General features: G+C 44.8%; 1 protein-coding gene across 3 annotated transcripts in view; it reads right to left on the bottom strand.

Moving 5' to 3' along the window:
- The window catches only part of DSCAM (DS cell adhesion molecule), a 784,307-nt gene that overhangs the window by 90,229 nt on the left and 675,345 nt on the right, over window positions 1-18,733 (bottom strand). For all 3 annotated transcript variants that reach the window (XM_078071697.1, XM_078071718.1, XM_078071731.1), the window contains 2 exons: window positions 5,842-6,082; window positions 4,139-4,285 (listed from right to left, as the gene is read on the bottom strand). In XM_078071697.1, the coding sequence (XP_077927823.1) occupies window positions 4,139-4,285; window positions 5,842-6,082 (388 nt within the window). The remainder of the gene's footprint in view (window positions 1-4,138; window positions 4,286-5,841; window positions 6,083-18,733) is intronic.

Raw genomic sequence — 18,733 nt, 5'->3', positions numbered from 1 at the left:
ATATGAAATGAATATATAAAACAAATTTAGACATATTATTTCTACTATAAAAATTTTTAACTTTCTGTTTTAAAACGAATTGTTTTCTGTATTCATACCCTCCCTCCTCAAGAGTCTCAAGGCAAAAAACAGGGATGGAAATGACGTTTCTAAAGTACCGCCAACTGCCCACCATCGAAGCGAACGTCTGGTCGGCACTAAATGCTGTCTCGCTTCAGAAGCACCGTGCTGTCTTGGGGAAACAGAAGAAATGACAAAGAGTTCAGACGCAGATGGAGATGTGACTTCAAAGTGTACAATTTTTCTGTCAATTGCAGATGAATGGCCTTGTCAAGTCTTGAAAAGTATCGAACTTTTAGGTTATGATAAAATACTCAGAAATTTCACCAACATGTTGTGTGGTTAGCATCCCCCATCGAATATATTCACCACTTTTATCTGACCACATTAACAATAACGAGACGCTTTCCTACATGTGTGTTTGAGGCAACTGCTAATCACAGTGGTAGTAACAATCTGTGTCTCCCAGTCTGTCAGTGTGCGTGCCTGTGTGTGTGAGAGAGGATGTATGTGTGAGTGTGTGTGCCTGTGAGTGTCTGTGAACGTAAGCGGATGAACGTGTAAGGGTTGTGAGTCTGTGAGTGTCTGAGTGTGAACAGATGTATGTGTGAGGGTTGTGTGTGAGTCTGTGAGTGTGAGCGGATGTATGTGTGAGGGTTGTGTGTGGGTCTGTGAGTGTGAGGGGATGTATGTGTGAGGGTTGTGTGTGAGTCTGTGAGTGTGAGGGGATGTATGTGTGAGGGTTGTGTGTGGGTCTGTGAGTGTGAGCGGATGTATGTGTGAGGGTTGTGTGTGGGTCTGTGAGTGTGAGGGGATGTATGTGTGAGGGTTGTGTGTGGGTCTGTGAGTGTGAGTGGATGTATGTGTGAGGGTTGTGTGTGGGTCTGTGAGTGTGAGGGGATGTATGTGTGAGGGTTGTGTGTTGGTCTGTGAGTGTGAGCGGATGTATGTGTGAGGGTTGTGTGTGGGTCTGTGAGTGTGAGGGGATGTATGTGTGAGGGTTGTGTGTGTGTCTGTGAGTGTGAGCGGATGTATGTGTGAGGGTTGTGTGTGGGTCTGTGAGTGTGAGGGGATGTATGTGTGAGGGTTGTGTGTGAGTCTGTGAGTGTGAGCGGATGTATGTGTGAGGGTTGTGTGTGAGTCTGTGAGTGTGAGCGGATGTATGTGTGAGGGTTGTGTGTGGGTCTGTGAATGTGAGGGGATGTATGTATGGGGGTTGTGTGTGGGTCTGTGAGTGTGAGCGGATGTATGTGTGAGGGTTGTGTGTGAGTCTGTGAGTGTGAGCGGATGTATGTGTGAGGGTTGTGTGTGGGTCTGTGAGTGTGAGGGGATGTATGTGTGAGGGTTGTGTGTGGGTCTGTGAGTGTGAGCGGATGTATGTGTGAGGGTTGTGTGTGAGTCTGTGAGTGTGAGGGGATGTATGTATGGGGGTTGTGTGTGGGTCTGTGAGTGTGAGGGGATGTATGTGTGGGGGTTGTGTGTGAGTCTGTGAGTGTGAGGGGATGTATGTATGGGGGTTGTGTGTGAGTCTGTGAGTGTGAGCGGATATATGTGTGAGGGTTGTGTGTGGGTCTGTGAGTGTGAGGGGATGTACGTGTGAGGGTTGTGTGTGGGTCTGTGAGTGTGAGGGGATGTATGTGTGAGGGTTGTGTGTGGGTCTGTGAGTGTGAGGGGATGTATGTATGGGGGTTGTGTGTGGGTCTGTGAGTGTGAGGGGATGTATGTGTGAGGGTTGTGTGTGGGTCTGTATCAGTATGTGTCTGTGAGTGTGTGTGTCTGAGTGTGTGTGAATGTGAGTGTGAGAGTGAGTGGGTGTTTTCTCAGGGTTAGTGGGACCAGTCCTTTACACAGTCACACGTTTTCACGACTCCTCGGGACAGCAGCCCGAGGAGTGTCTGTGGAAGCATCCAGGAACCCCATGGAATTACCTGCTAATTCATACATGTCACTTCTTGTAAGTAGCAGGTGAGGAGAGAGTGTTCCTAGCAGGTTTATGTCTCTAAGGGCTTCCTTCTCATCTTCCGGAGATTAAGTGTAGAACTCCTACATTAGACATTAAGCACACCACTTTGATCTTAATACAGTGAGCAAAAGTATCTTTAGGAACCGTATGCATTTCCAAGCAGTCTTTATTTAAAGACTTTTATGTTTTTGAATATGCAAGTTTTTAAGGCTTTAGAAGCATCGAGTCAAAAGAACCGTATTAACCACATCACTCTTCGTGGAGCTAAGGTGTTAATAGTATTAACAAATATGAGTGATGTGTGAAAATGTGTATGATAGGATGAGTAGCCACCACTGGATACTGGAAATAGCTCCAACAGGAACAAAAATAGAACAATTTCAGTGTCACACTGCCTCTAGGTGAGTGTGCTCAAGTATTTAGTTGTCTCATTCAAGACGAGGATGAGAACAAGTATACACAATGCTACAGTATGGCATCATGCCAGTAAGATGGATACTTTTACAAATTGTCATTGCTCTACACTTTATGTCTATGGGATTTGTAAAAGCTTTTTTGAGGCACAAGAGGGTGAAGTTGTTAAAAGAATCATCTATATAGATCTGTCCGTCTCTGGGGCTGGCTGTGCATTATTGGGCTTGTGGTTCTATGTTCACTAGATTCTCCCTCGCTCACTGGTCTGGAACATCCAATAGGGCAGACGCTGCGTCCTCTGTGTCTAGCACGAGCCCAGCACGGAGCAGATGCTCAGCTAATGTGTCTGCCTCGGATCAAGCAGGTGAATCTTTACAGACGTCTCTAGTGCCGGGTGATGTGGGAGGTGCTATACTCAACAGCAGGAGGAACCGGGTCTGGTCCTCAGCCCTGAGAAGCAGGTCTGGTATAGACATAAATAATTAAGCCTCCAAAAGCTGCTCTTTCCTTAGCAAATTAAGCTTATTTAGCTAAGTGTCTTCGTTCCTTTATTCTTGCACCAATATTAGAGCCCCCTGCAGCCTCAGACCCTGTGTGTTCTGTTTACTGGGGAGGGGACAGCCACCTGCTTGGCAGAGCAGCCCCAGGTGGCCTGAACAGGGGTGGGATGTATCTGGGGGCGCTGGCTGTGTTTGCCCAAACTCAGAGGTGAGCATGCACTAGGGGTCCACGTGCAGTCAGAGGGGTTGAAGGAAGCCCCAGGCAAGAGGAGAGGCATTGCCGCTGGGGCAGGGGTGCAGAAGGCAGCTGGGGAGGAGAGAAGGGGAGGGTGCGGGTGTGGGCCACACAGGTCTTGGGATGCAGACAGTGAGCAGAGCTTAGCAGCTCCCCTGTGAAGGCCGCAGGGCGGTGTGTGCCTATCCTGGTCACGGGGCAGGGCTCAGGCTGGCTCAGCAGCACCCGCCCCATGAAAGCACCACCACACTGAGACGTATTCTCTGCAAGAAACTTCTGGCCCCAATCTTGCCACTACTTGTGCGGGTCACACTCTCATTCAGTCTTGGCCAAACACACAGAAGGATTTTGTCCTATAACTTGAAAGAAAAAACAAACACAGAGAAACAAGAAGAATGAAGGAAGAGAAACAGAAAAAGGGGAAGGAGAAGGAGAATAAAACAGAAGGAGAAAAAATGGAGGGTTTTGTATGAAATGGCTCTTTGCGAGAAGTAACAATATTCCTGGCAAGGTGTTCTGGCATTCCCCCTGAACCCTCTCATGGGTCAACTGCAGGGACTTAGGAAGTTGCCCTGTTGAGTTTTATCAGGAAATTGGAAGAGGTCAACCTTTTAGGATACACATCACATAGAACTTTCTAGAATCAGATCAATGTCTTGGTGCTGCATGCAGAGGCTTGGCATAGATACTCATCTAAGAAAGCACATCCATGCCAACATTTCCCCAGTGCCACCCCCTCCGATACCTCAAATTGCTTTTTGAGGATACATGATGTTTCAAGCAGCTCTATGCACCTGTGAGAACACACGATGATTGGTAAGAACAGAATGACGTGGGGAGAGTGGACAGTGTCCATTGAGAAAGATGTGCTCTCCATTCCCTGAAACCTACTTTAGGAGGGGGGTCTGCTAATCCCATCACGCATTCTCTGGGGCAAACTCACAGCCCTAGTTTTCATCCTCTTACCTCCGTCCATCAGGTTGGCCCAGTAAATGACTCTAAACCCCTGGAGAATTCCATTCAAGGCTTCCTTGGAAAGTGTGGACCAGGATATTGATATGCTTTCTGGTGATGTTGCTATGGCTTGGACATTTTCAGGGGGGTAACTGGGCACTGAAATTAAATAATTAGAATCTGTAATAACTGTGGGTAGTTTAATTGGCAAAGCAATACGGAATAAGCAACATTAGTTTAACATTTCAATATGCAAGCAAAAGAAAAAAATCACACTCAATCCATAAAATTAAGGGGGGAAAATGAGTACCATTTCCCTATTCAAATAGTATGATAACTCCATAAAATAATGTGAGTTTATGCGTAAGTCCTAACAGACTTCCAGTCTCTCTTTCCAGCTTAACCGCTTCACGTTGAAGGAGGTTGCCCCGGGACTGAGGAGCAGAGAACACTTGTGGTCTTACTGCAAGAGTAAAAAGCCATTGTTTCTCTGGTTTGTGTCCCCATCACTCTCGTGACTGTTTGAAGTTACATTTGCTTAATACAGTACATATCCTCTGCATTTCGTAGCATATGGCATATAAATGGGAAGCCTGGCTACTGAAAGGTACTGAAAAGCAGACATGTAGTCATAGCTTACTCACTGCCCCCCTCCCTGGTAAGCCCCCCTTGCAAAACTATACCATTGTGTCAGAGGAAAGACAGTAAACAGACTGAAATGGGGGCTGTTTGAAATGTTTTTCACATCGAGTTTATCCAGACCTTAAATGCTGTACCTGGGAAAAGGGACAAAACATCAACAGAACCATACACATCAATGAAGAGTTAGCATTGAGGTGAAAACCAAAAGGCATATGTAATCATGATTGCAAAGATCATGACGCTGGATGGAAAATCCCAGTCTCTGGGTTTCTGGTTTTCTAAGACTTCTCTCCGTAGAAATGGTCAGAAATTATGGATGCAAGTCACTCTGTGCCTCTTCAAACCTATGATCACGTGGCTTACTGCACAAGAGGTAACTGCAGTGCAAATTTGGTGCCTTAAAATCTACACTTAGTGCTACAATGAAGCCCATATTCTATCTCTGCCCCTAACGTGAGGTCTCTGGACACAGAGCCCTTTGCTTTTCAAGCACTCCTGGAACAGTCATGGGAGAAGGCGAATTAACTCCTTGTGGTCATTAGGGGGCGCTCAGTCACCGTGAGATTTGCGCCAGGAAGCCTGTTCATTCCTTGCTCTGGTCCAAAGTGCTTGGAAATAGGAAGCAATCATAAAGAGAAAGAAAAGGAAGGAAGGAAGGAAGGAAGGAAGGAAGGAGGGAGGGAGGGAGGGAGGGAGGATCCTACTTAACTCTGATCTGGAAGAAATTCTTAGAAAATCAGATTTCTACATTTCTACATTCTGGTCAGGCTTCTGCAGTCCTAGAGCGAGCCTTGGATGCACTCGGGAAAAGCCCAATTCTTGTGCTTGGAATGAATGAGATGCTGGAGAGGGAACGGATTTGGGCTTTGCAATCAAGCTCTGTCAAGGGTGAGACCAATCCATGCAGCTGGTGAGGGCATGCAGGCAGACTTCCCCGGAAGCCTCGGTCCCCCAGGCCTGGCACCTTTGCCACTGCAGAGCCAGCAGGAGCCAGGCTGCGTGTGGGGGGCAGAGCGGCGACCAGAGCAAACCCTTGAGGAAGGGAAGGCGTGAGCGGCGGCCGCCAGACCTACCATCCTCGAGGGTGGTGGTGATGATTTCCTGAGAAGAAGGTCCCGTCCCGGCCCGGTTGCAGGCCTGCACCACCAAGCCGTACTGGGTGAATTTATTGAGGTTGTCCAGGGTGTAAATCTCACTGTCCCCAGTGGTGTCAATACTGATAATGTTGAATTGGAAGTTGCCCCCAGTGCTGTACTCGCGGTAACCTATTTGGTAGCCACGGATAATCCCATTTTGCAAATGTTTCTTGGGAGCCTAAAGAGGAAAAGAAAAGAATACACTAAGGAATCCTGGGGGGACAACCGGAGGGGAGCCAGCCCACCCCCTCGAAGGAAAGCGGATGAAGTCTGAAGGTCATGGTAATAATAGCAGCAGGTGTCCGGTGGGGGTGCGGTGAGGGGTGATGGCGGCGAGCCCACGCACAGGCTGTTCCCGGCCGGGGGCACCTCCTCTGGAATTCGGGAACACCGAGTGCATGCGCGCTGCCATCGCCGACCAGCAACACACAGGCCCCCTGATCGTCGCCCCTTCGCCCGGCAGAATCTGCTGAGCTGGAGCTGTTCTGCCGGGTTGTCCGAGGCACCGGGGAGCACAGAGGATTTTTTACAACACGGTCCCTGCCCTTGCGGAGCTTACGCTCTCATGGAATGTTCCAGAATAAAGGTGTTTCCAGTTGGCAGCTGCGAGTAAAAGGAGTGCACCACCGACAAGAAGGCACAAATCATCTCGGAATCATCATGGTGATTTAACCCGGGCAGCGGCGAGGCTACGTGAGCGACTCTGCTAATGACAGACGCTCTGCAGAGTCTGCGATATCGTGGGTTTTTAGAAGAAACCAAACTCTTTTCAAGTGTGTTACGAGAACAACACAACAGCGATGCTCTAAAGCAATAAAGGTTTTGTAGACTTTCAGGCCGTCATGTGATATGTGTGTGTATGCAAGTGTGTATGTGTGAGCGTGTGTGTCTGTGTTCACTACAAACCATGGATTTAGGTTACTTAGGACCATGAAAGGCTTTCTCTGTCCCCAAAGTGCTGACAGTCCAGTTGGAGAGAGGGAGTAAACACTTAGGACACCACAGAGAATCTCAGGTGTCTAAGCGTCCGGCACTGGACAGCGAAGGCCGGTGGGCATCCAGAAAGTGGCAAGCTCAGAGTGGTTTGAAGAGGGCGGCCCCCGCGGGCTTGGGAGGATGACCAGGGTCTGGGACTGGGAGGGGAGGAGGTGGCGAATGGTGCCTGCAGAAAGCAGCTGGGGGAGGCAGAGAGGCTGGAGCAGAGTGGGGGGTGCCCAGCACATAGCAGTGACGAATGGGGGCTGGCCAGCAGATAGGGCGAGGCTACCGGGCGGGCAAAATGCGAGCCCGGGGAGTCCACACAGGGAGAAGGCAGAAGGGGGCTCGGAGCAGCACTAATGCATCTCAGCAAGTATTTATGAATGGCCTACTATGCCCCCCCAGTGGGATTAGATGGTGCTGGTTGTGTTTGGGTGTTTGTTAGTCTGAGCTCTACAGGAACAGTAGAATCACATTTTTAAAAAGCAAGTTTCCTCATTTTTGGTTGTTTTTGGATTGCAACTGCTTTGCTCAACATCCAGTCTCATTTCATGCATGTACACGGTTCCGACAGAGATCAATAAAACAGTCGTCCAAATCATGACGTTTTTAGTTAAGCTGGTGCTGTTGGACCCTGACATGAGAGCTCATCCCTTTTTTACAAGCAAATCTCTCGGCAATCTTGTTTTTCCAGTGATGAGCTATGAATTTTCACTTTGTATTAAATCGGATCTAAAGACTTTAGATTTTGAGAATTTGATTCCATGGAAATTATCTTACCACAACCACTGAACTTGCATTTATGTCATTTAATTAATTAATAAAATTTATTTCCCTGCAAGAGTCATCTATAAGTCAAATTTGAAACAGGTATTTTTCTTATTTCATATAGCTTTTAAATGTTAAATACATTGACCCAAATATAAATGATACATATTTTTAAAGATTGGTTTATGCCCATTAAATATTCTAATTTTTCAATTGGCTCCCTGTGTAGGCTTAAGACCTCCTCAGATACTAAATCAGGATTACAGTATGGTGCTTATGGCATCAGGTCAAGAAGCAAGTTAAGGGCGTAGAGGCAAATGCCCATCAGAAAACGTTTACATAGAGAGGCAACCAATTTAGCTAAATCTTCCAAAAGCAGGGGGATCTGCTTGCTGACTTTTAGCTTCTTGGGTTTGTGATCTGATTGCACAGGTAGGGTGGAGTCTTCTTGTTTTCCCACCCATAGATGAATATATATTCTAACTAGCTTAATTTATGATAGGCATTTTTTAAAGATTTTATTTTTTTTGAGAGAGAAAGAAAGAGAGAGGACATGAGAGAGAGAGAGCATGAGTGGTAGGGAGGGGCAGAGGGAGAAGCAGACTCCCCGCTGAGCAGGGAGCGCAATGTGGGACTCGATCCCAGGACCCTGGGATTATGACCTGAGCCGAAGGCAGACACTTAACTGACTAAGCCACCCAGGCACCCCATGATAGACATTTTTAATCAAAGGAACATTTACTCAGCCATCAGAAAGGATGAATACCCAACTTTTACATCAACATGGATGGGATTGGAGGAGATTATGCTAAGTGAAATAAGCCAAGCAGAGAAAGTCAATTATCATATGGTTTCACTTATTTGTGGAACATAAGGAGTAGCATAGCATGGAGGACATTAGGAGAAGGAAGGGAAAAATGAAGGGGGGGAAATAGAGGGAGAGATGAACCATGAGAGACTATGGACTCTGAGAAACAAACAGGGTTTTAGAGGGGAGGGGGGTGGGGGGATGGGTTAGCCTGGTGATGGGTATTAAGGAGGGCACGTACTGCATGGAGCATTGGGTGTTATACGCAAACAATGAATCATGGATCACTACCTCAAAAACTAATGATGTAATGTATTAACATAATAAAATAAAATAATAAAATAAAATTTAAAAAAAAAGGAACATTTAACAAATCATATGAAGAGAAAGCATTGTTTTCACGGACAAAAACAAGCCAAAACTCTAACTATGTCAGGCAAAGTTTATGTTTTATTATTACTTTGTAGGCTGGATAGTCAGATTTCCACTTAGGGATGTGTTTACATTAAAGAAATCCTTGAAAACATTGAAAACTCAGATCTCTTTTTAAAAGTCCATAAACAGAGGAATTCTGCACGTTCAGTATAGGAAATTTTAGGGATTGCGGTGCAAGTACCAAAGAGTTTTTGAAAGTGACCCTGGAGACCTTCCCTGAGTGGAATGAATAACAAGCCAGTGTGGACAGGGCATGTGGAAAAATCTGGCAATGGGCTTCATGTCATCCCAAGACAAATTAGTGCATAATATACTTAACTTTAAAATATGTTTTGGGGGGCACCTGGGTGGCTCAGTCGGTTAAGCATCTGCCTTCGGCTCAGGTCATGAGCCCGGAGTCCTGGGATTGAGCCCCAGGTCAGGCACTCTGCTCAGCGGGGATCCTGCTTCTCCCTCTGCCTCTGACCCTCCCCCTGCTTGTGCTCTCTCTCTCTCTCTCTCTCAAACGAATAAATAAAAAAATCTTAAAAAAATAAAATATGTTTTGGATGATGCTTTAAACATCCATGCCTTTGTGTGTGTGTTTACCTGGGATAAAGGTAGATGTCTGTAAGGGAGAAATCCTAATGGGGAAGGCAGTTTTAGGATACAATTCTCTGGCCATTAATTATCATCAAATTGTGATTGACAAAATGGGTCAAAAATAATTATTTGTTTCATGAAACCAAATGAATGAAATTAATGGTGAAGTAGGAAGAAAAGAAAAAGAGGAAATCAGGTAGAGATCTTGAACATACTTTGAATCTTGGTTGCAGATAATGGAGAAGGCAAATTTCCTAAGTTACCACTTCGATCATGCCCTCTTCTCCCCAAATCTCAGCAGTACCCATTGTGAGATTTAAGCCCAGTTGTAGTCTTTCCAGGCTAATGCCCCCTGGCTATTCCCCGATGACCTAGGATTCTCTCTGGATCCTCGAACAAGCATGGAAATTCCAACTCTCTTGTGTTTTTCCATCTCATGAAAGCCCTCATCAGAGACTGCTCTTCTTCCTCCTCTATCAAAGCCCAACTCATTCTCCAAAGCCAGCTCAACTTCCAGCTCATCTGCTTCCTTCGACTGCCGCCATCCAAGGAGTTCTCTCTCCTCTGGCCTCCCCCGCATGCACTGATTCACCATCAGCTCAGTGAGAACTGATCACTTCCATCCCCTCCTGTGGCCACTGTCCCATATCGAATGCCGGGTTTCCAAGGACTTGATTGCAAGCTCCAAGTGCCTAAGGATTCTCACAAACATGTTTGAAATCTCATCCACTCACTTGTCCAAAACAGGGCTTCAGCACAGTGGACATTCTCAGAAAATGTTACTGTGGATGCAGAAGAGAATGGTTTTGAGCATATATGAGGCACAAAAAAAGTGATGGGCAGGAATGACGTCAGTTGCAGGTTTATAATCTGATTGGGTGCAGGGCTAATGAGAACGGTTTGAAGATAAAAGAGCTGCCCGGACTCTAGGTCCATGATGTAGCTGTTGATCAGAGGCCTGGACTATCCAGTACAGAAGGATCTCTCAGGATCACTGTGCAACTTGGATCCAAGTTGAGAGCTGGCTTCCATGTGGTCACTCAGCATGGCGGCTCATGCATCAGGATAAGAGATCCAGGTGGGATTTGGGGGGGTCCAGCTTCACTTCCCAGTCCCCGTCAAGGGAATAAAATAGTATCTGAGGTGCCAACTTGTTTGGACAATGTCATCCTTTTTCTTTTCCTTCTTAAAGCAGGGATTCTGGAGAGTTTGTTCACTTGTTTGGCCAGCTCATGGGTGACGTGTTTTTAGAATAAAGATCATTTATGACAGATCCACAGATTTATAGCAAATCTCACCCGGCAAACAGTCCTCTTAATACATATTAAAGGAAGACTCTGGAGAGTAAGTGAATGGAAAAATTAAAAAAAAAAAAAAAGAAAAAAGAAAGTCAGTCCAAGGCTCACTGTATATTGCAGAATTCAACCATCTGAGCGCCCTTCTGCTCCAGAAGATGCTGTTATTTACAGACCGCTCTGATTTACACGTGTCCTGCTTCTACCTTCTCTCAAGCCCCTTGGAGTGTGCTGCAGTTCTGGGAGAAGCCCTTCTCTATTCACTGTTGTGCTTTTCATGTAGGGGTTAATTATTTTCCTGTGTTGAATACTACTCTTCCTTTCATTTACCTGTGGATCCAGTAATGAGCCTGGGTTCTTTCCATTTGTCTCATTTATCTGCCATCTGGGGAACTCTCTCCCCTTTCTAGCCTTGGCGTTTTTCTCCTCCTGTAGTCTCCCTAAACAGCCTTCTTTCATCCTTCCGGGTGTCCTTCCTCCAGCCTCTGGTCCCTGCTCCAACACCCACTTCCTTTAAGAAACTGGCTCTTTTGATCTCCATGACAACAGTAGTACGGCGTCAGTGTATCTGTGGTTTGCAAGTGTCTGTGTTTTATGTGTCCGTCCAAATGAGCCTTGAAGTTGCCTGTGGCAGATACAGAGGTCTTTAAAAAGTCGGTAAGAACAGGGATGTGCAAATGCTCACAGCACCATCAAGGATGTGAGTGATTAGAGCAGGCCTCTCTTCTTTAGAAAGCCACCAGCCAGGTCCTGTTTCTGCACACTTCCCTCCCCCTTCCCAGCGCAGGTGAACGGACTCTGCTCAATGCCAGGATTCACCGGCTGACCAACCTCGAGAGCTAAAACCTCTGCTGCAGATTTCTGCATTCCAAGAATACCACATTACTCAGGCATGTTGAGTAAGTCAGGTGAAAAATGAATTGAACATTCTCCTTTGAGATTCTTCCAAATTCACTTGAAATGTAACCTGTCCTCATTTCCCTTTTATTCCAGGGGCTGTGGACTGTCTTTCTTATCTTCATGTACTCCTTCCAGTCCCCATCCCTATTCCCCAACATAAATAGCAGCTACTCAGTAAGCTTACGCAATGGATGAATGCATTCAATGGAACAGTAGGAACTGGTGCCTATCCTATTCAAGGGGAGAACTGCAAGTGAACCTATGATTAGAGCAGAGTGTGGTCCTTGCAGTGCCGAGGGTTGGCATGGGGTATCGTGGAAGGGAAAAGGGAGAGGATTCCCAGAGAAGGGGCATTTCATCTGAGCCTCTAGGAGGACCCGCCATTGTTGAAGAGGGACAGCCTTACCCGAATGCAATCAGCCTCCCCACAGCACCCGGGTGAGATAACTAGAGACGACCCCGGAAGGAACAGCTCCAAGTGATCCTTCAGAAGGTTTCTGTGCTGACTGTGGGGGTTGAGATGGCATGAGCTATTCAGTTCAGGTCTGAGATGAATACAGAACTTTGAACTAGGCACAATATTGAGAGGCCAAGAACTTTGACTTGAAGCTGGTAGTCACTGTGTTCTCATCAGATCTGGCAGCTGGGGAGGAGGCGGCAGCCAAGCATGTGCTCGGGCTTGGAAAACACATGTAGAATTTTAGAAACAGGCTCTTACAGTTTTATGGGATGAAATTGAGGTTAACTATTGCATAACAGGACTTCATTTATTTAATTTCTAAACTGTGTGGGGGGGTGGCTCTCATTTCATTCATTCATTCATTCATCCAACCAACAAATGTGTTGAAGAGCTACTCTTGCTGGGCCCCCTCCTTTTTCTGAATTTCACTGTTGTTTGCATCCCACACGGTCTGGTAACCGCACACAGCATTTCTCACCAGCCTTAATGGCTCATCCAGTGTTTTCTGACAAAGACCTAACAAAGGAATTCATAGCCCGTACGCAGACCCCACCTGGTGTTATATGTATTGCCTCTGAGAGCTGGTCTCCAGAATATCCCACATTTAATGTCAGGGCCTTTAGATGTCTTAATGTTTCTGAGAAACAATGTTTCTTGCCTGGAAGGGTGATGGCTCACAGTGTCCCAGAGTCTGGGAGTGGAGTCTGTTGGAGAGAAATGACACAGAGAGTGCAGGTGTCCAGGTTCAGACCAGGGAAAGAGCAGGGAGACAGTGGGGAGGGGCTGCATGGGATGTATCCACGGGCCACCAAGAGGCCCAGCCGGGGCCCAGCCAGGAAACAAGGCACCCGGAGACTGTGAGGCTTTGGGGGACAGGTCTCACCTGTGCTTCTAGACATTGCACAGACAATGGGGGATGCAGAGAGAAAGGGGTTTGGGTTAGGATGCCAAGAGGACCCCAACTATTTAGCGGCAGCTGAGTGATCTCAAAGGGCTTGGCTCCTCCCATGTAGACCGGAGAGACCCAGCCTGGAGTAGCTCCCCTGTAGGTAATGGAAGCCCCTGGGGATGGCAGGGAGAGGTGCAAAACACAGCGTTTTCAAAGGTATTAGATTCTCCGTAAAGGAATGGTCTGCCTCAACCATACGAAGAATTGCTGCTGTCAGTCTTTGTAACTTCTGCTAGTGTAAGGTCTGTCCAGAAGGACCAAAGAAGATCTGCAGTTCAGAAGCAACTGCAGAATGAAAGGAAGGCTTTCACTTCATGCCTGGAAAGAGTCCCTCGGTGGTTTAACCCTCTGCCAAGTAACAGGAAACTATTTGTGACGTATTCCAGCTGCATGTGACTGCTTCATGTTTGGTAAAGCATGGTGGACATGGGGCCAAGTCCTGGGGCCTGTCTATTTGGCCATTTCTTCTATATGGCCCTTAGCTAAGAATGTATATATATTTTTTTACATTTTTAAATGGCTGCAAAATTCAAAAGAGGAAGAATATTTTGTGACACGTGAAAATTACATGCGCTTCAAATGTCAGCGTGCCTGAGTAAAGCTTTACTGGCTGTCTGCTCCCCTGCTAGGGTAGGCAGAGCTAAGAGTTAAGACAGAGACTATGTAGCTCACGAGGCTGGAAGTCTTTACTCTCTGGCCCTTGACAGAAACAGTTTACAGACCCCTGGAGGACACAGCGCTGCGGACTGAATCAGCGTGCAGGGTGCGGGGTAGAATGCATGGGGTGGGCTGGGGTTGGAAGTGGGAGGAGGATGGGAGGTGAGCATTGGTGGGAGGAGAGGCACCTCCATGAGAGGAGGATCCAAGAGAGGCCAGGGCTTGGGGTGAGCATTGGTGGGAGGAGAGGCACCTCCATGAGAGGAGGATCCAAGAGAGGCCAGGGCTTGGGGTGAGCATTGGTGGGAGGAGAGGCACCTCCATGAGAGGAGGATCCAAGAGAGGCCAGGGCTTGATGGAGTCAGTCCCCTTTCTTGCTGGGATGGCAAAGTCCTAACCCGTGTCCTATCTTAAGAAGACCAGCAATGCCTGGATCAACAGCAGACTTTTGGTCATGGATTTAATATCTACCATGTACACTTTATGTCATGATTGAAGCATAGAGGGGCATTGCTTCCATAGCGCTATTTACCTTTGTCTCTTATCTGTGCCTGGGTAATGAAAAACATTAGCCCCAACTGAAGGAATTTCAGGCATGAACACTCATGAATGGATAATGGAGGAGAAGAGCATTGAGAAAGTGTCCAATAGGATCATTTCCCCTGTCAGCAACATGCTATCCTGGATGTGGGATCCCTCAGGGACCACTCTGGTTCTCAGATGGAGGATGCACCTGACACATGGCCAAATGCTGAGACAGCCACAGGTCCCGTACAGAGCCCCCGGGAGTGACAATGCCCATTCTCTGCCTCATCCTTTCCTTTCTTGGGAATTCTGACTTCCAGAAGTCAGTAAGAATACACCTCCTGAATTCTTATGTTATTTAGATAAAAACAGGACTTATATCCAACTTTAGGTTGTAACTTTCAGAAAAAACAAAAATGATAATATATCTTTAAAAGGTAGAATTGCTTCACTTCCTATATTTCTATGATTACTCAAAGTACATAGCACTTTTATTTTACATCTCAAGTTAAAATTTTCAGAAGAATGTACTGAAATTTTCAAAAGAATGTACTAATGTGAGGAATCCATCAGAAGAGTTACAAGAATGTAAAACTTGTTTTCAAAGATTTTAATACAAAGAGGAGGTGGCTTTTAAAGATATTGTGGGAGGTTACCTTGAGATAGACTTAGTTGGTTATATCTTAGTGCATTAGGTTAAATGTATTTGTACTGGCGAAATGAACCTGAAAGCATACATTGTGTTTTTCTGTTCTGTTTCATGTTATTATGAAAACAAAATGTGGAAATTAGATGCAGAAAAGTCTCCTACAGCAATTGGCTCTCACTGTCCTGGCTGGAGTTCTTCCTGAAACAAACCACAGAGAACTTTGTCCAGCCTGGTTTTAAATGATAAAAGGAACATCAGATTTCTTCCTTTGCCTTAGGAGACATGTCCGTGACATAACAGGTGTCATCTGATATCTGTGGAATTCTTGGTTGGGCATGTTTTCCTTTATTCATTTGATTTTTCCTTCTAACATCTGTGCTCATTTACTAATGTATCTACCCTATTTGATTTTTCTGCTAAGATGAGAAATGTGTTATCAGCAAGATGGCTTAAAGAGTGCTCTCTAAGAAAATGAGGCACATAAAATAGTGTATATTCATTCACTCACTCGCTTGATGGATGCCAACTAGCTCATTTATAATACTTAGCTCCATATTCACTGTAACTTGAACTTCTGATTTGCTCTGTTAAAAGTGGAGTTAGTATTTTATGAGAACCAGTAAAACTATACCTGAGACAGTCTTATGAATATTCTTCTTAAAATCATTACCTATCTGTCAATTATTAGATTATTTAAATTTATTTATTTATTTATTGGTCAAGCAAATTTCACAATATTTACATTTACTGGGGTGTATTGTTAGCAGAAACGGCTGTGCTATCAAGCGCCACTAGGTGGCAAGCATCCAGGGTGGAGATCAGAATCAAGGCTGTCATTCGAGGGCCCAACCTACAGATTCTAAAGTGCCCTCGTGTCCTTCATCCTCCCTCTTATAAGTCAGTGCTGAGAGACTAGTAGGGAAGATAATATCAGCATGTTTACGTGTTTATGATAAAATGAAAAGAACGCTCCGAACGGAACTAGTGTAAAGGGTTTGAGTTTCAGCAAAGACAAAGTAACTTGCTCGAGGTAATTTTTATTAGGCATAGAAATGGGAGTAATATCTAATTTTCCTGAAGTCTAATCCAGTACTTTTTATATTATATTATATTATTATTATTCTTATATGCAATTTACTTGTTATAGATATATTTAACTTATGTTAATCCTACTTTATGCATAATGAAGTGTTGTCCAGTGATATTTTTGTAAATAGTCTTCATTTTACACTGAAAGTATTATATATTCATATACATATATATCCCTGTAAGATTTCATAGCTAAAATTATGCACAGTGTACTTAATAAACAAGTAATTTTCAATATTATCCAACCACGAGCAATTTTTAGCCTCATGTCCCAAGTTTAGGATCTAACTGACTTGTAAAATGTGATGTTGATGTATCAGACAAAGAAAGACTTATGGCTGGTCATCAATTAATGCCCAGAATGCTCTTTTAGTTATGACCTCTGATTCTTACGCGTTGTTCATATTTGCATCTTGACAATATGTTCTCTGTCAAGGCAAAAATACCATCCTTGCCTCCTGACTCACTGTAACCTAGCAGTTTATAATCTAACAGCTCTGAAACAGAACCACGGAAGTGCCTGCTCACAGACGCCTTGCCTTGTCAGGTTCATCCAGGCTCAGTGTGAAGCTTTCAGAATAAACCATCTGAAAGGACTGCCCCTGATGAATGGAGATGGCCTTGGTCCTAGTCCTTAGTCCAAGCCCAATTTGCGTCCTGTCAGGGTCAATTAACTGGAGCGGTACACTGGGACGTGCCTCCTCTACTGAGTCTGAGCTAAGCTCTCCAGCATGCCTGGTGTCAGACCTGGATCGACACTCCTGACAGCTGAGCAGCCTTTGGAAAGGTAGCCAGCATCTTTTTGCTACACTTGGGGGTTGGGAACCAAGAGAATTGCCTGCTTAGGTTGGGAGGCCAGCCAGGACCCTTTGGGAGGCTGGCCTGAGGCTCTTCTCTGGGACAGAGAATGAGGGTCACTGGTGAAGGCCAATCACACGGCTAAACCAGGAGGGCTAATCCAAGGGATAGATGGAGAGGGATGCCAAATATACAAGTGAGGCAAATAAGCAATGAGTCGTTTTATTAAAGGGATTTGTATATTTTATACATGCACAAAAAAGTAAGATGTGAATATAGCCCAAGGGTTTCCAAAAGAAAAGGTAGCCCCCCTTGGGCGCCTGGGTGGCTCAGTTGGTTAAGAAAAGGTAGCCCCTCTTGATATGAATGTTTTAACATGAATGTATACAATGGGAATGGCTCATGTATTCATTTAACAAATATTTAAATATACTTCTACTGGGGATATAGTGGACAAACAAAAACAAAACAAACAAAATAAAATATGCCCTCTACCCTCACAGAGCTAGTCAACTGTCAGAAGTTGAGAGAAAATAATCATAGGGTATGTGGACAACCAAGAGGTTTTGAAATCAGTTTGGATTTTCCTTCTCTTGTGAGAGGGGAAAGAGGCTGACTTGTTAATATGAGAAGGGCTGATAGTTCCTTAAATATTTGTAAGACATGTTGGTCATTGGGATTTTTAATAAAGCTGCTGTAAATCCAACTCTAGAACAAATTGATTAAGAAATGTAAATTTTGTAATTTTTCATAGCCTGAGGATTAAAGTGAGAGTCAAGGAATGAAGTAAAATTAATTTCAAGGCAACCCTTTTGAATTTCAATGGATGTTGGAAAAAGGGGTGTTGACTTACTACTCCAGTTATGCTAAGGCTAAGTTTACATTTGGAAAGAAAGAGGGATAAGGTAGAAATTACATTTTTCCTATTTTCTCTAATATTAAAGTCGAGTGAAATTTATAACAGGAAGTTGGAAGGAACAGGACAAGAAACTAATATTTGCTGAACCTTACTATGCACAAGCCACAGTCTTGGCACTTTGTGTACCTTAGCTTATCGGTTGCTTAGAAACCAGTCGGAAAAACCTCGGTGAAGGTCCTCGACCTGACAGTCCCAAGCCCTCAGGTTTTGGGCAAATCCCTTCAATGTCAAGAATTTGTACGAAACCCAGTATACCCAATGCACAGATCTAACGGCATAATGCATGCAAAGTTGAGCACAATGTCTGGCTGAGAGCAAATGTTCAGAAAGACTGCTTTCCCAGGGACCCCAGCCAGGAAATAGCATTTCAGAAGACAGTCCTTTTCCAATGTGGCATGCCATTTCCTGGGTAGAAGGACTTAGATGCAGGAGTCAAGTGGAGCCTGCAGTTTATTAAATCATTATGATGAAGGTCACTGGCAATAAGGCAGCTCTGCTTTTAAATGACAAGCTAAGCCATTTTCCCATTGTAAGAGCTCATCTGGGAAACATAACATATTGCAATGATGCCTCAATTAGTTGGAATTACTGGGGATTGTGCAGATGTGGTGTTTTAGTTAAAAGTATTCTTCGGATTACTGAAATTTAATCAAATCCCTAAATATGCAATGTTCAAATTTTATGCAAATCAGGTATCTCTTCTGCAACATTGTTCATCCCAAATAAAATCTAGCCAGAGGGTTTGATACAGAGGGGCAAGAAAGTGGCAAGATCATTCTCAGGACTTTGTCCTGAGTCATCAGTTGGACAACAGTTTTTAGCACTGTAATATTTAAACAATTGAAAATTTCATAGTTTTGGGATAGCGTATGGCTCTAAAAAGACTTCTCATTCAAAACAAAAGAAAATATTTATATCAATAGGAAAAAAAATCTCTGCCTTAAATTGCATCCCTGGAGAAATGTTTTGAGATACTTGTGATAGTTAAATATTTCAGATACTTAAGATTTTATGTTA

The sequence above is a fragment of the Halichoerus grypus genome, chromosome 1 (assembly GCF_964656455.1).
Source record: "Halichoerus grypus chromosome 1, mHalGry1.hap1.1, whole genome shotgun sequence".
Lineage (NCBI taxonomy): Eukaryota > Metazoa > Chordata > Mammalia > Carnivora > Phocidae > Halichoerus > Halichoerus grypus.
Note: the sequence above shows the minus strand (reverse complement) of the source record. Positions and strands in the feature narration are given on the sequence as shown.